The following is an 18,022-nucleotide window of genomic DNA, read 5'->3' as shown; positions in this document are numbered from 1 at the left end:
GAACTATGGAGTCTTAAACAAACAGAAAAATAACAAAAAACATGATCCAGACCACAGATCATGACAATAACCATATATTAGGGTTGTCCCGATACCAATATTTTGGTACCGGTATGTATTTCGATACTTTTTTATATTTTTCGATACTTTTCTAAATAAAAGGGACCACAAAAAATGGCATTATTGGCTTTATTTTAACACAAAATCTTAGGGTAAGTTAAACATATGTTTTTTATTGCAATCGAAGAAAAACTTTGGCCTTAAATAAAATAGTGAATAATGTATTTTAGTAGTTGTAAGCAAACAAAGGCTCCTAATTTGTCTGCTGACATATGCAGTAACATCTTGTGTCATTTATCATTCTATTATTTTGTCAAAATTATGAGGGACAAGCAGTAAAAATTGATTATTAATCCACTTGTTCATTTACTGTTAATATCTGGTTATTTTTCGTTTCAACATGTTCTATCTGCACTTATAGTCAAATGTAATAATCACTTATTATTCTGTTGTTTGGATACTTTACATTAGTTTTTGATGATACCACACATTTAGGTATCGATCCGATACCAAGTTCAAAACCCAAAACCAGTGAAGTTGGCACGTTGTGTAATTCGTAAGTGATAACAGGATACAATGATTTTCAAATCCTTTTAAACTTATATTCAATATTATACTGCTGATACAAGATATTTAATGTTCGAACTGAGAAACTTTTTTACAAACAATAATTAACTTAGAATTTAATGCCAGCAACACATTGCAAAAAAGTTGGCACAGGGGCATTTTTACCACTGTGTTACATGGCCTTTCCTCTTAACAACACTCAGTAAATGTTTGGGAAATGAGGAGACCAAATTTTGAAGCTTCTGAAGCTGGTGTATCCTCTTGTTATGAGGCAGAGTGGCACGTACATACACATGCATTCTCCACTGTTGCATTTTCTAATACAAAGCTGCATATAGTTCTAACTTACTGTATATCTGTCAGTAGATGTCACGGCGAGGGTCGGCTTACAGCGGTTCGTTCTTCCGGAATGCAAAACTGACGGCTCTGGACAAAGGCGTGAAGGTAGGATTTGATTTATTTAATATAAATCACCCAACTACCAAAATACAGGCAAACAACAAAAAGGCAAGCGTGCCTATCACACGGGAAGCTAAGACTTATGAATATATGGCATTGAACAAACAAAACTTACTTGGCATAAGCGTGACGCAAACAATGAAGCCAGGGCGAGTGATCAACAAAGGCAGGCTTAAATAGTGTCTCCTAATTACAAACAGGTGTGTCCCGAACGCAAGAGGCAGGTGAAAATCATAAGTAATCATGGTGACTAAACTCAGGAGGTGCACAAACAGGAACTAAATGAGTCCAAAAGCAAACAGAAAATAACAAAAACATAATCCAGACCACAGATCATGACAGTAGACTCCATATGGAAGCACTAAAAACTACAATATGGCTGACGCGGAGAAGACGCAGTCAAAGTGGAGGCATGTAAATAAAACAGCCCACATAGGACCGCCTACAAAATGGCGCATCCTGAAGAGACAGTCAGAAAGTAGCTTGCAAACGGTCTGTAAAACATAAACTATTCGGGATGTAACGGTAATATACTGTAAATATCGCGGTATTTCGGTATTAAGGTGGGGGCCACTTTCGTTTCGAGCGTTTATAAGGTGACACAAAGCCAGCCGGTCTCGTCGCACCGCATGGCGGGAAATCACAAAAAAAAAAAAATTCAATGCGGGTAATACGAGTAAACTAAAAAGTTACTTAATACATCCTCAATCCATCCATCTATTTTTCTATTGCTTGTCTCTCTCGATGTCGCTCAATGTGGCTGAACTTTTCATGTCCTGGGCTGCAAGCAAGTGCAGTCCAGGCATATCAGGGCCAGCTGAACCCGAGTCACCGGCACCTCGAGCGTGCAGGAGAGCATGTCAACGGTATTGGCGCTACGACACGACCCCACAATGTGACGTGCTTTGTACAGACTTTACCTCACCCTGGCTTCCCAGAGCCCATACCACCCTGGGCTTCTTCTTCTGCTAAAGTCAAGGGTCAAACGCTCCTCCCTCAAACCAGTGACAGCATCTGGTATCTGCTCCCTGAGGAGGGGGCTAGGGCGGGTAGCTGTGTAACTGTGACTGTGGAGACTTCCTGTCCTTTGTCCATTAAGATCTCCCCTGCCAGCTACCCGTGCGGTGAGGTCGCCACCTCCAGCCCGGCCGCCGCCACCCGCAACTCCAATGGATCTGCCGCGGGCGCCGCCATCCTCTCCAGTTGATCTGTCGCAGTTTCAGCCAACCTCTCCAGTGGGTCTTCCTCAGTCGCTGCTACCCTCTCCAGCGGGCCTGCCGCAGTCGCTGCCACCATCCTCTCCAGCGGGCCTGCCGCAGTCGCCGCCGCCATCTGCTTTAGGGGGCCTGCAGACGCCGCCGCCATCCGCTCTAGCGGGTCTGCAGACGCAGGCGCCCCTTTGTCGGCCGACAATGTGGCCGAGAATGTGGCCGTTTAATCAGCAGCAATGCCTAGGTCCTGGGCATGGACTGTTACGGCTTCTGGTACACGTTTGCCTCCTCATTGGCCATGGATGTGGTCATTCTGCCTCGTCAGTCGCAGCGGCGGTCTAAACGAGGGCTAGATGATCTACCGCCTTGTGTTCCCTACGCTCTCTCGTGACTTTTCTAGAACGTCTAGAACATTTTTTTCAGGGGGGGGCATTATGTCACAGCGTGTTGCAGGCTGTGCCATGTTTTTAGTTTGTGTATTCTCTTTTGTTTAGTGCTTTAGTTCCTGTCCCGTGCTTTTATTTTGGTGGCACTTCCTGTTTTGTTGGTGATATTCTGTAGCTGCTTCACACCTGTCCCCGGAGCACTTTTCCTTGGATCTGTATTTTGTTGGTAATCACGACTATTTAAGTTAAGCTTCAAACACCATTCTTTGTCGGGAAATTGTTGAGAATATTTTTTTCCATGCTGAGGTCTTGTACGGGTGCACTTTGTGGACGCTGTCTGCTCCACATTCTTTGTGAGTATTTTTGCTGATGTCCAGCATTCCATTTTTGTTTACTCTATAGTCTGTCAAGTTTCGTCTTTTTTCGTATGTAGCTTCCCATATGCTTTTGGAGCACTTCCTAGCTCTCGCCTTTTGTTTGTTCAGTTATTAAATACCTTTTTACCTGCACATTTCCTCCTTGACTGTCTGCATTAAAATCACAACAACCTACGCCCTCTCACACGACGCGACGCCTGACACCGGTTTGTGGTTGCCAATCAGGCATCAGCAGAGGTGGGTAGAGTAGCCAGAAATTGTACTCAAGTAAGAGTACTGTTACTCTCGAGATGTATTACTCAAGTAAAAGTAAGGAGTAGTCACCCAAATATTTACTTGAGTAAAAGTAAAAAGTATGTTGTAAAAACTACTCAAGTACTGAGTAACTGATGAGTAACCTGTTCGTTTAATGATGACGGCAACAAATAATGCACAAAAACATAAAAATAGCAATGAGCAAATTCAGAGCCAGGAATATCTCTTAAGCAGTGTTCCCTCTAATTTTTCGTGTGTGTGAGCAAATGCACAAACTCTTTGAGCATTCAGTGGAGCACATATGAGCAACATCAGACGTGCACACTGTGGCCACATCAGCGTCACACCTGTCCCAAACCTGACATCATAACAATTAAAATTTAAATTTTCTGATATAAGTGATATTGCCCTCTTACAATGACAATAACAAAAAAACATGTTTTTCATGACCTATGTACTAGGCTGCGGGTCCTGCCTTTAAAAGAAATGTTACCCCTTTCAGAGATTACATTTACCGTATTTTTCGGAGTATAAATCGCACCGGAGTATAAGTCGCACCTGCCGAAAATGCATAATAAAGAAGGAAAAAACATATAAATCGCACTGGAGCACGGCCAAACTATGAAAAAAAACTGCGACTTATAGTCCGAAAAATACGGTAGTTCCTGTAACTTTCTGTCTGTAAAATACATCTTTTTATTAGCATTTATGAAATCGAGTGACAATATTTCATGAATAATATCCTTAGATTAACATTCTTAATAAATGGCAGTAAAATAAGCACACATCTGATTGAGGAGTCAGAGTGTTACAACCTGGCATTTACACATTGTGTGGCGTTGGGGTTGTCCGACTTTTTGTGTGGCCATAAACGCAACACTGGCTAAGTGCCATGAGTGCTTGTTTTGGTGCAGGTGAGAGAGCGAGCGGCTTTTGTTAAAACAACGGATGATAACGTTGGTTTAAGCCTGGTTTGTATGGCAGAAAATTACCAGTTTTTATAGATAAAAGGTTTTTTTACTCATGTTTTTGGTGTGGTTACAAAACAGTTTTGCTCATTTAAGTGATTGATGGAATTCCTGTCCGTAAAGTGTCTTGACAGACGATAATTTAACTGTGTTGACAAAGATTGTTTTATTCATTGGGGCCACTCTTATTGTCACTTGTCACTCTTAGAGTTGCATTGCAAAATCATACAGAATAAATTGTAATGTGTTTATTTTGTTTAAAGTTCAGATGGGATTTTTGATTTCCTGCGAAGCATTAATTTGCTGTGCGCAGAGGACGCGTGAGCGGTGCGCAATTGCGCAGGCGCGCACCTTAGAGGGAACGTTGCTCTTAAGCAACTAAAACAAAAATATATATTAAATTATAATACATTAACATAAAAAAAAAAAAACAAGGCAAATTGAGCCACAATAACTTAACAGCACCATAGGCTCAGTAGGCAGAGATTACAAAGGAAAATAACAAGTTAGCCTTTACACAAACCATAAACTGATAGGTGTGGGCTGCACCTGGGAACACACTGTGCACTTCTGATTGGTGTTTCTATGCATGCATGTGTGTGCGTGTGTGTGTGTGTGTGTGTGTGTGTGTGTGTGTGCGACTGTGCGTGTGTGTGTGTCTCTGTCTGTCTGTCATGAGGCTGCAGTGCGTTAATAAATGTCCCCACACGATGTACAAACCCCGTTTCCATATGAGTTGGGAAATTGTGTTAGATGTAAATATAAACGGAATACAATGATTTGCAAATCCCTTTCAACCCATATTCAATTGAATGCACTACAAAGACAAGATATTTGATGTTCAAACTCATAAACTTTTTTTTTTTTTGCAAATAATAATTAACCTAGAATTTCATGGCTGCAACACATGCCAAAGTTGTTGGGAAAGGGCATGTTCACCACTGTGTTACATCACTTTTTCTTTTAACAACACTCAATAAACGATTGGGAGCTGAGGAAACTAATTGTTGAAGCTTTGAAAGTGGAATTCTTTCCCATTCTTGTTTTATGTATAGCTTTAGTCGTTCAACAGTCCGGGTTCTCCGCTGTCGTATTTTACGCTTCATAATGTGTCACACATTTTCGATGGGAGACAGGTCTGGACTACAGGCGAAAGTACCCGCACTCTTTTTTTTACGAAGCCACGCTGTTGTAACACGTGCTGAATGTGGCTTGGTATTGTCTTGCTGAAATAAGCAGGGGCGTCCATGAAAAAGACGCCACTTAGATGGCAGCATATGTTGTTACAAAACCTGTATGTACCTTTTAGCATTAATGGTGCCTTCACAGATGTGTAAGTTACCCATGCCTTGGGCACTAATGCACCCCCATACCATCACAGATGCTGGCTTTTGAACTTTGCGTCGATAACAGTCTGGATGGTTCGCTTCCCCTTTGGTCCGAATGACACGATGTCGAATATTTCCAAAAACAATTTGAAATGTGGACTCGTCAGACCACAGAACACTTTTCAACTTTGCATGAGTCCATTTTAGATGATCTCGGGCCCAGAGAAGCCGGCGGCGTTTCTGGATGTTGTTGATAAATGGCTTTCGCTTTGCATAGTAGAGCTTTAACTTGCACTTACAGATGTAGCGACGAACCGTAATTAGTGACAGTGGTTTTCTGAAGTGTTCCTGAGCCCATGTGGTGATATCTTTTAGAGATTGATGCCGGTTTTTGATACAGTGTCGTCTGAGGGATCGGAGGTCACGGTCATTCAATGTTGGTTTCCGGCCATGCCGCTTACGTGGAGTGATTTCTCCAGATTCTCTGAACCTTTTGATGATATTATGAGCCGTAGATGTTGAAATCCCTAAATTTCTTGCAATTGCACTTTGAGAAACGTTGTTCTTAAACTGTTTGACTATTTGCTCACGCAGTTGTGGACAAAGGGGTGTACCTCGCCCCATCCTTTCTTGTGAAAGACTGAGCATTTTTTGGGAAGCTGTTTTTATACCCAATCATGGCACCCACCTGTTCCCAATTAGCCTGCACACCTGTGGGATGTTCCAAATAAGTGTTTGATGAGCATTCCTCAACTTTATCAGCCAGGTGTGCTGGCATCAAATTCTAAAGTTAATGATTATTTGCAAAAAAAAAAAAAATGTTTATCAGTTTGAACATAAAATATGTTGTCTTTGTACCATATTCAACTGAATATGGGTTGAAAATGATTTGCAAATCATTGTTTTCCGTTTATATTTACATTTAACACAATTTCCCAACTCATATGGAAACGGGGTTTGTACATTTGACAGTGATCATAGCAGGGAAGCTAACATCAGCCTACGGCAGCGTTTCTCAAAGTGTGGGGCGCGCCCCACTGGTGGGGAATAGAGACATGACAGGTGGGGCGCGAGGAACGGGAGGAAATTTCACTTTGAATGTTTTTTTTAATTATTATATTCTTAGATTATTTTTTTTTTACTATGCTTTCATTTTCTATACACACTGTAAATCACTTTGTGATTCTGTCTATGAAATCCGCTATATACATAAATGGAAATTTATGTATATAGCGGTACTTATTTTTACTGTAGGCTTTAAATTTCTCTGTAGAAGCGAAGGTTTGACAGACATAGCAACAGTAACTAATGGGGGCGGGGCTAAGCGGAACAAACTTTCGCGCGGATGGGTAGCAGGCTAATGTGTGGACCACAATTACACAAATATATACATTTGTGACTCGCACCTCAAAGGTCGTCGAGCCAGAGCCAGAGCCAGCGCCTGCAGAGAAACAAAAATCTGACGGGCACACACTGTGTCATTCACTGGGAAGCACTCGCGTCAAGGCAGCTCAGCCCCGAACTCAATGAGGTTTTAACAGATGTTGTGAGCGCGGTAAATTTGATCAAAACACGACCACTGAAAGTGCGACTGTTCTCTGCACTGTGTGAGGAAATGAGAGCTGATCATACAGCCGTGCTGTTCACAGTGAATGAAGCAAGGTGGCTCTCCCGGGGGAAAGTGCTGTCACTTGCCCTGTCTTGCCAAATGCATAGCTCCTCCTTTTTTTTTGCAAAGATTGCAAAGTGGCACTTTTATTTGATTTATTATTGAACTTGATGCAAGTTATTTGATTTATTATTGAACTTGATGCAAGTTATAACACTTTTTTTTATTTTTTATTATTGCATGGCGCAGTGGAATAGTGGCCGTGCGCAACCCGAGGGTACCTGGTTCAATCCCCACCTACTACCAACCTCGTCATGTCCGTTGTGTCCTGAGCAAGACACTTCACCCTTGCTTCTGATGGGTGCTGGTTAGCGCCTTGCATGGCAGCTCCCTCCATCAGTGTGTGAATGTGTGTGTGAATGGGTAAATGTGGAAGTAGTGTCAAAGCGCTTTGAGTACCTTGAAGGTAGAAAAGCGCTATACAAGTACAACCCATTTATAAGTTATAACACTTTTGTTTTATTTATTATTGAACTTGATGCAAGTTATAACAATTTTTTTGATTTATTATTGAACTTGATGCAAGTTATTTGATTTATGATTGAACTTGATGCAAGTTATAACACTTTTTTTGATTTATTATTGAACGTGATGCAAGTTATAACACTTTTTTTGATTTATTATTGAACTTGATGCAAGTTATAACACTTTTTTTGATTTATTATTGAACTTGATGCAAGTTATAACACTTTTTTTGATTTATTATTGAACTTGATGCAAGTTATAACACTTTTTTTGATTTATTATTAAACGTGATGCAAGTTATAACACTTTTTTTGATTTATTATTGAACTTGATGCAAGTTATAACACTTTTTTTGATTTATTATTGAACGTGATGCAAGTTATAACACTTTTTTTGATTTATTATTGAACTTGATGCAAGTTATAACACTTTTTTTGATTTATTATTGAACTTGATGCAAGTTATAACAGTTTTTTTGATTTATTATTGAACGTGATGCAAGTTATAACACTTTTTTTAATTTATTATTGAACTTGATGCAAGTTATAACACTTTTGTTTTATTTATTATTGAACTTGATGGAAGTTATTTTATTTATTATTGAACTTGATGCAAGTTATACCACAGCTGCACAGTTATTTTATTTATTATTGAACTTGATGTTATTTTATGTTATTGAGTTTGAATGTATACAACTTGATGTTCAATAAATTTGAAAATGTTAAAGCTTGGCATTAGCGCTCTGTTGGGGCAATGGGGGCAGGTGGGGCTTGAAAACTCCCCCTTGTCCAAAGTGGGGGATGACAAAAAAAAGTTTGAGAACCACTGGCCTACGGTGACAGCCAAAATATCTACTAACGTTACTTACCGCGATGTGCTTCTTCAAATTTGACGTTGAGTTCATGTAAGCTTAAGCTTGTTGTTGTTTTCCGCTGAAACTTTATGTGCAGTAAATCATGTGACCGCCTGGCTCTGTTTGATTGGTGAAACGGAGTCAATTGTCACCAGTGACTGCATTTGATTGGTGAAAGGCAAGCATACGATTGATCCTACTTTGAATGTCTGTCTGACAAACCAAAACAAACAAAGCGTGCATTAACAGATCGATAAAAATCAGTAGCGAGTAGCGAGCTGAATGTAGATAAATGGAGCGGAGTAAAAGTAGCGTTTCTTCTCTTTAACTATACTCAAGTAAAAGTAAAAGTATGTTGCATTAAAACTACTCTCAGAAGTACAATTTATCCCAAAAGTTACTCAAGTAGATGTAACGGAGTAAATGTAGCGTGTTACTACCCACCTCTGGGCATCAGTATATTCCAGCCTGCCGTACATTCAGGGCTGGAATATTGCCTTTGTTGTTAACTGTTTACTGCAGTTCATGCTAACTGTTTGTTTGCTAACTTCAAGTGTTTCATTTGTAATAGCTCCATGGTTTGCTGAGCATGCATAGCTTCCCCTGTTGCACTTCCTTTGCTATAATTAAATACTGTTCTTGCATGTCGCCTTCTGTCTCTTACATCTTGAGGTCATACCTCCAGCAGCAATGCATGTTCGTCACAGGGGCGTTCTAAATACAGTTAGTTATCTACCGATTACTCAAGAAAAAAACCTAATTGATATTATGGGAAATGACTGCCGGATACATTTTCAGGAGCAAAAAATACATTAAAAAAAAAACGTGTTTCTGAAATGTTGACCAATTGGTCGATATGGGACTGTGTTTGTCGCGGCATTCCGTTTTTTCTTTTGAATAGAAAAATAATTTTACATAAAAATCCACTTTCCCTGTTTTTTGCTTTAATATTAATCAGAAAGCAGATCGTTATCCATTATCTGTTGTCCGAATTTATTAATGAGTTTGAAAATCGAAAATGGGAATAAAAGCAATGAGTGGAAAACTATTTAGTTTATTTCCCGTTTATTATCTGGACTTTGGACATATTGGTAGATTGCACATGCGCAGTGTCTCTTTTCCGTATCCTCATCTGTGAGTGATTGGGAACAACAACAACAGAAGAAGGAGAGCGACGTACACAGACCTGTTTGCCTGCTCGATAGAGAACCAATAAAATGTGTCACTTTCCATGTCTCAGGATATTAGAAAATAGAAGGGAACTCTTTACCGTGACAAAATTGTTTAGACGACACCGTTCTTTGTCTTCTTTTGTTGTTGTTCCGGGTCACTCACAGACGAGGATACAGAAAGAGACGCTGCATGTGCAATCTACCAATATGTCCAAACAAATAAACGGGGCATAGAAAAAAGCTTTCCACTTGTTTTCTTGATTCTAATTTTTTATTTTCAAACACATGTATAAACGATCTGTTTTCGGTTTTTTATTTTTTAGTATCAAACCAAAAAACAGGGAAAGTCGATTTTTATGTTAAATTATTTTTTATTTCCAAACATAAAACGGTTGGCTGTGACATACACAGACCGCTATGGGTCCTGTGAATAACCTGTCAATGCAGTGTGTTATGATGTAACCTAGCATTAAAACATTTATATAAATATTTTTCATTTTATAAAATGCTTACATAATGTATGCAAACAGTACAGTATATGCATTTTCAGTTAGTAGTCTCAAGATCAGCTCTTTTTACATTTTTGCTCAATTTTCCACAGTTTAAGGTGGTTCATGTTATCTCCATAATATGCCATTGGCCAATAAAAACACCTAAGTTACAGTATGTTCAATATATTTGTCCTGTGTTTTATTGTGATTATAATGATCGAAAAGGTAAAAGCGACATTATAGAATCATTCAAGTATCTTCAACATTTTTAAAGATGTGAGAATCAGTATCCACAGTTTTGTATTTACTTGGTATCGGCTCGATACCAAAATGTGCAGTATCGCCCAGCCCTCGTGTAAAGCAGGAGCAACAATACAGTCGATGAGGGAGAGTTTCTTACACTCACGCTTACGAAGAGTCCAGAGGCGAGGAGGTGGTGATATTTATGAGAGCACGACGACACACACACACACACACACACACACACACACACACACACACACACACACACACACACACACACACACACACACACACACACACACACACGCACACACACACACACACACACACATTCACTTGGACTCTGACTCAGCTTCAGCAGCGCGCTGCTCCTCATTGGAGGAGGAATTATGTTTGCTTGATGTGGAAGAAACTGAAGCACGTTTTGAACCTGGACATTATGAGGAGATATCCAGGCTTGTTCGCACTTGGAACAAAGAGGATGAGGTCTTAGTCAACTTCTGAAGTTTTTTTGTATCATCGTTGGCACTCTTTTTTTTTTTTTTAGTTCAAAGCGTCTCTTTTTGTCAAACTTTTCAGACTTTCTCCAGCACAAATGGAGCTCACCAGTTTGATGGTCGTGGTGTTTTTGGCTGTTGCGCTGGTAGGTGATGCGTTCGCGGACTCAACAGGTGTGAGGGAAGAGGCTGCAGAAAAGGCGATTTGGGACGACACGCACGGTCATGCTGGCGAAAGCCCGTCAGAGACCACCCACACCCGGCACTCCAGGAGCACGACGCCGCAAGGGGATCACGGCAGTAGGGTTTTACCTAAAGCAGACCGGGCCACCAGACACCCAAGCAGCCTGACCACCTCGCAGTCCAGGAGCAGAGTGAACCGCAGACAGGGCAGAAAGTCCAGCACTACAAGCAGCAGCAGCACAAGACGACTTGTTGGGTAAGTCTTGCCAATCAAAATGCTAATATTAGTAGCCACACTCAGTCTTCTTCATAAGGACCTATTTTGCTGAATCCTCCTACCAGCAAGTGATGATGTAACCTGTTGCTTTGCAGTTAATGGGCGCAGGAGCTGCCATTAAAATGCATTGTGGTCATTCATACAATTCATAGTACACAAGTGTCAAACTCAAGGCCCGGAGCCATATCTGGCCTGCCACATCATTTTACATGGCCCACGAAGGCGTGGAAATAATATACATAAATAAAGATAAAGAAATAGAATAAATAAGAATAAATTAATATCTGCTTTGATTTCAAAGCTATCCATCAAATTGTACACTGTCAAATTGGTAACAGATTTCACCGTAAAAAATTACCATCGGTAAAAAACATTAAAAAAACTCTAACCCTGTTTTTACAGAAAAATTCTGACAACTGAGCTGCCAGTTTGTTAGTTTTTTTTTTACTGTAAAATCTATGGAAAAATTGTTGACAGAATTAAAAAAAACAGTGGTGCTGTTTTTCCATTTGTATGTAAAATATGTAAATGCTGCAGTAAATGTTGCAATTAAATTCTGGCGACTAAGCCTTTATTTTCCGTTAAAACAGCGCTACTGTTTATCATTTTTTTGTAATATATTGTATTTCACAGTAAAATTATGGTGACTGAGATGCCAGTTTTTACTTGTAAATATAGATTTGTATTTACAGTGTGCGTAAAAATATATTACATAGGAAAATTCATATATAATTTGCTGTTACAACAAGCAGCCCTCTGAAGGCAGCCATAACTGCGATGTGGTCCTCAATGAAAACAAGTTTGATGCCCCTGCCCTAAAATATGCCATAATACAAATATACGGATCTCTAGCAGCAATAATTTCCAAAATGTACAGAACTTGATCGTAAGGATGCTGATGAATTGATCATTAATGTGTAGATTGAACAGTTGTTGGAGTCTACTTCTTAGCTGCAACCAGCAGAGGCGCTATTGATCCATCGAAGGAGTTCAGAACATTCATTAAAACAAATAATGTCCTTAACAAGCCCTTAATAACAAATTCATATAAATATTTGTTGTATATAAAATATGGTAAACTGTGTATTTTCACCTATTTCACAGTAAATACACACATAAACTATAAGAACAATATAAAGCAGGACATGAATAATTATGTGTCAAACCATTTGACGATATATTGAATAATGCACATCTTGTTGAATTTTAAGGTGCTAATAACTTCCGCTGAATGACAGTATATGGCTGTAGAGTGCTTCAATGTGTGTGTGTGTGTGTGTGTTTCTCACTTTTATGCATGGTTCCAGCAACCATGTGTTGTTGTGGCTCTGCTTGTCTGGTGAACATTTGGCAACCCCCCCCCCCCCCAGAAAAAACCCACAAATAAACCCAATCTGCCCGGGGATCAAAAACACCTGTCTAGTCCAACAAGTCTCTGTTTCTTTTCTTGTTTTGTGTCTCTGTCAAACTCCTCAATAGGAAGATGGCTTGTTTCCATATTAAAGCTCTTTTCTTTCTGTCTAATGAACCATTTATTCATCCAGTCCTGTTTGTTCCATAGGGACACAAAGCATGATACTCACAGAGGAGGGTGGTGGGGAGAGTGTTTACATAATGATCAGAGAGGGATGTGAGTGGCTGACCTCAGATAGCAGACACCGAAATAAAAGATCTTTTATAAAAACTTTTTTTCAAATCCAGCCAATTTAAAGGAGACACTTTCTAAGTGATGGCTTTAGTCAGATTGTCTTCTATTTGATACACATGAAGCCAAAACCTTGACGTACGTTTGTGCCCACTGACTCTGCCCTATTCAATCTATACCGCTAAAAACAACACATAAAAAAACTCCCTATTAATGAGGCTTAGGCACAGTTGAACTGTCTCTTTAAAGCAGTGCTTACAGAAAGTGCTCCCCATAGCATTGGAGCAAGTATGATTTCATGCAGCAGACGGAAAAGACCCTTTGGCAGTCAGCGAGAGAAGGGAGACACATTTTTATCCAAGGGGAGACTGAGGGCAGCAAAGAGACTTTAGAGCAGGGAAGGCATTCTAGGAGATGTAATTGTCTAATTTGCATAATTGGCCATAAGGCATGTGCATGTTTTTTTAAAAAGGTAAAACAACTGTTACACATGTAATTTAAAGGGGAACTACACTTTTGGGGGGGAATTTTGCCTATAATTTGCAATCCTCAAGAGAAACAATAACACAAATGTTTTTTAAAAATATATATATATTGTAATGCATAAATAAACGTAAATAAATGTCTGCTTACAATGGAGTGAATGGGAGGCATGAAGTCATGGCGTCATTGCGTCTATTCTGATCATTAAACCCAACAAATAACCATTCAAAAAACACCAACAGTACTCCATTTAGATTTTGTGGCCTGAATATTAACCAAGTATTAGCAATATCGTTATTATAAGCATTAATGTTAAGGGCCTATTTTTAGCGGTGCATTGATTAAACAGAGGTACGTTCCTTATGCTGCTGTTATGACATCATCAGCTGCTGAGCTGAAAGTTAATTCTAGATTATAAATCATGCCTCTCACCTGTGACCAGAAACTGACAAGTTGGTACTCTTTGACAGCCAGTTTAGACTCGGAAATGGTGAAAAAGACCCGAAAAGACGTTTGGTTCCCCTCCCCCTTTTTCTTTGCAAGGATTTGACTGGTTTGACCTGACTGACGTGGAAGGTGGGATAGACACGGAGGGATCGGGGCAGACGAAGCCGAAGCGCTGCAGGTCCGACGAGCTTGGTATTTGGGAATGGACCTACAAAGCGTGGTGCCAGTTTCTTTGATGTGACCTTGAGATGTAGGTCCTTGGCTGAAAGCCAGACTCTCTGACCGGGTTGGTACTTAGGCGCAGGTCGTCTCTTGCGGTCTGCCGCTCTCTTCATCCGATCTCGTTGTCTGATCAATACTTGACGGGCGGCTGCCCAAATGCGGTGACAACGTCGGACCATGGCATGGGCGGAGGGGACCGACACTGGAAAGGCACAATGAAAGGGAGAGAGGCCGGTGGCCGATGTAGGCAGCGAATTGTGCGCATACTCTACCCAGACCAGGTGTTTGCTCCATGTGGAGGGGTTCTGGCAGACCAAGCACCGGAGGCCGGTTTCCAGCTGCTGGTTAAGTCGTTCGGTCTGGCCGTTGGCTTCCGGATGATATCCTGATGTCAGGCTGGCCTTGGCTCCAATGAGTCGGCAGAACGCCCCCCAGAACCGTGATGCAAACTGAGGTCCCCGGTCTGAAACAATGTCTTTGGGAAATCCATGAACTCGGAACACATTAGTCATCATAGTCTCTGCCGTCTCCTTGGCGGATGGTAATTTAGGCATAGCGATGAATCTGACCATTTTGGAGAATCTGTCGACCACAGTGAGGACGGTGGTGTTTCCTTGTGAGACCGGGAGGCCTGTAACAAAGTCCATCGAGATGTCTGACCACGGTCTGGAGGGGATGGGGAGTGGCTGGAGAAGTCCCATGCGAGACCTGGAAGACGTCTTGTTCCTGGCACAGACCGAACAGGCCTCTACGTACTCCCGGGCCTCCGTCTCCATGGCTGGCCACCAGAACCGCCGGGAGATCACAAACACAGTTTTTTTTAACTCCCGGATGACACGAAAGCAGCGAGGTGTGAGCCCAATGAATCACCCGGGGACGCAGCTCAGTGGGGACAAACAATCGATTAACAGGACATCCCCTAGGTGGCGGGGCCACACCGTTAGCTTGCTTTACCTCAGTTTCTATTGGCCAAGTTACCGCTCCTACCAAACAGTTCAGTGGAAGGATGGTCTCAGGTTTCTTGGCCTCAAGCTCGGGGTCGAATAATCGTGACAAGGCGTCTGGCTTGACGTTGCGGGACCCCTGTAGGAGAGCGAGAAAGAAAAGCGATTAAAAAAAAAGCGCCCACCTGGCCTGGCGAGAGTTGAGTCTCTTAGCCGTCTTTATGTATTCCAGATTCTTGTGATCTGTCCAGATGATGAATGGGTGTTCGGCCCCCTCGAGCCAATGCCTCCATTCCTCCAAAGAGAGCTTCACCGCCAGCAACTCCCGATTGCCGACATCATAGTTTCTTTCAGCTTTGGACAGCCGCCGCGACAGGAAGGCACAGGGATGCATCTTCCCGTCCTGCTGAGAGCGTTGAGACAGCACTGCTCCAACTCCTTCATTAGAAGCGTCCACCTCCACGACGAACTGGCGCTGCGGGTCCGGAATGGTGAGGATGGGCGCTGAGGTGAAGCGGTGCTTGAGCGTCTGGAATGCCCTCTCTGCCTCTGGAGACCAGTGGAACCGCACCTGGGTGGAGGTAAGAGCATGGAGAGGAGCAGCTATTGTGCTGAAGTTTCTGACAAACCGCCTGTAAAAGTTAGCAAATCCCAAGAATTGCTGAACTTTCTTGCGGCTGTCAGGTGCCGGCCAATCGGCCACAGCGCTAACTTTAGCCGGATCCATCTGCACTCTTCCAGGGGCTACAATGAAGCCCAGGAATGAAACAGTGTTGTCATGAAAAACACTCTTTTCAGCTTTAACATATAGATCATTGTCTAAGAGTCTCTTTAAAACCTGATTTACATGGTCTTGGTGAGTGTCACTGTCAGGTGAATAAATCAATATGTCATCAAGGTAAACATAGACAAAATGGTCCAGGAAGTCTCTTATTACTTCGTTGATCATGGCTAAAGTCATGCCTTTTGGTGAGACCAAAAGGCATGACTCTGTATTCATAGTGACCATTGGGTGTGTTGAATCCGGTCTTACACTCGTCTCCCTCTCTTATTCGGACAGATGGTAAGCGTTGCGTAGGTCCAGCTTGGTGAATATTTTAGCCTGTTGGAGTTGGTCGAAGACAATAGACATGAGGGGAAGAGGGTAACGGTTCTTGATGGTAATGTCATTCAGGGGACTGTAATCGATGCAGGGCCTTAACGACCCGTCTTTCTTCTTCACAAAGAAGAACCCTGCTCCCGAATCAAGCCAGTTTCCAGTGATGCCGAGATGTAATCGTTCATCGCAGCCTTTTCTGGACCAGAGACGGAGTACAGACGCCCCTTGGGAATTGTGGCCCCGGGCAGTAGATCGATGGCACAGTCGTAGGAACGGTGGGGTGGAAGTGACAGGGCCTTGGTCTTGCTGAAGACTTGTCGTAGATGGTGATAACAGGGGGGGACAGAATTCAGGTCCGGAAATTCTGAGTCTGTGACAGGTTTAGCAGAGAAAAGATTAATTTCCTTGACATTTTCTTTCTGGACCGTAGAAAAAAATACAGTTCTGGGTACATTCCCTTCCCCATTCACTGATCTTCCCTGTCTTCCAATCCACACGAGGGTTATGCTGGTACAGCCATGGATACCCCAAGATCAACGGATGAGAAGGAGAAATAATCAAATATGGACAAACTTGTTCCTGATGGCCGTCAATGTTCATTTGGAAAGGTTCACTGATGTGTGTGATGGTGAAAAGCTCCTTACCATTCAGAGACCTGGCCCTAATGGGTTTAACTAGTGGTTCTTACTTGAGTCCTAGTCTCCTAGCTAAACCCCAGTCCATCAGACTCTCATCTGCCCCAGAGTCTATTAACGCCTCTAGAATTGTGACTGTGTGATGAGTTAACGTGATCTTGGTGAGAGTGCGTGGCCTCTGAGGAATGTGACTCACCGCCTGGGATCTCTTGGTTGGACATGAAACGACAAGATGGCCGCCCTCTCCACAGTAAAAACATCTCCCCTCCATCAGCCGCTTGCGTCGCTCCTCTGGCGTCAGTCGGGCTCTCCCCAGCTGCATGGGCTCCTCCTCCCGGTTGGTGTGTAAGTGAGGATGTAGCTCCGGGGGTGAGCGCCGAGTCGTCGACCAGTTAGGTGCTAAAGGATGGGTGGTTCTTTCTGCAGCTTCCAATCCTCCACCTCGCTGTCGTTTGAGCTGGGCCCGTCGGTTGTCTGTCCTGATGGCGAGCGCGATGAGGGCATCTAGGTTGTCGGGTAGGTCCAGGGGAACGAGGAGGTCTTGTATGGAAGCACTGAGCCCTTTCAGAAAAACATCGTAAAGAGCCGTGTCGTCCCACCCGCTTTCTGCTGCCACCGTGCGGAAGCGGATGGCGTAGTCACACACGGAACCGCTGCCCTGCTTTAAATTGCTCAGTTCTTGTGCCTTTTCTCTGTTAGAGGTCACCGGGTCAAAAGTCTTGGTTAGCGCAGCTTGAAAGTCTGTGAAGGAGTGGCAGAGTGACGAGTTCCGCCCCCATTCGGCAGAAGCCCACGCCTTAGCTCTATCCGTAAGATGTGAAATCATGAAAGCAATCTTGGAACGTTCAGTGGGAAATGCATGGGGCATCAGTTCAAAATGAATAGCACAGTCTATCAAAAACGTTTTGCACAAACCAGGAGCGCCAGCGTATGGCGTCGGAGGGGCCAGCTTGCATCCGGCTCCAGGAGGAGGTGAAAACAGAGTGGGAGCAGCGGGTGGCGTGGGGGGCTGGGACGCCGGAATTGGTCGAGCAAACTGCTCAAGTAGTCCTTGTAGCTGGGAGGAAAGGTGACCCATGTTTGCTG

The 18,022-nt window shown here is 42.5% G+C and overlaps 1 protein-coding gene across 4 annotated transcripts in view; it reads left to right on the top strand.

Moving 5' to 3' along the window:
• Positions 1-10,809: 10,809 nt before the first annotated feature.
• The window catches only part of LOC133611820 (latent-transforming growth factor beta-binding protein 2-like), a 285,634-nt gene continuing 278,421 nt past the window's right edge, over positions 10,810-18,022 (top strand). For 2 of the 4 annotated variants that reach the window (XM_061968971.1, XM_061968972.1), the window contains exon 1: positions 10,812-11,440. In XM_061968971.1, the coding sequence (XP_061824955.1) occupies positions 11,100-11,440 (341 nt within the window). In that variant the 5' untranslated portion in view covers positions 10,812-11,099. Of the gene's footprint in view, positions 11,441-18,022 lie in introns of all 4 variants that reach the window. The other 2 variants (XM_061968969.1, XM_061968970.1) reach the window with 2 other exon arrangements.

The sequence above is a fragment of the Nerophis lumbriciformis genome, linkage group LG08 (assembly GCF_033978685.3).
Source record: "Nerophis lumbriciformis linkage group LG08, RoL_Nlum_v2.1, whole genome shotgun sequence".
Classification (NCBI taxonomy): domain Eukaryota; kingdom Metazoa; phylum Chordata; class Actinopteri; order Syngnathiformes; family Syngnathidae; genus Nerophis; species Nerophis lumbriciformis.
This window is presented reverse-complemented; position numbering and strand designations above follow the sequence as displayed.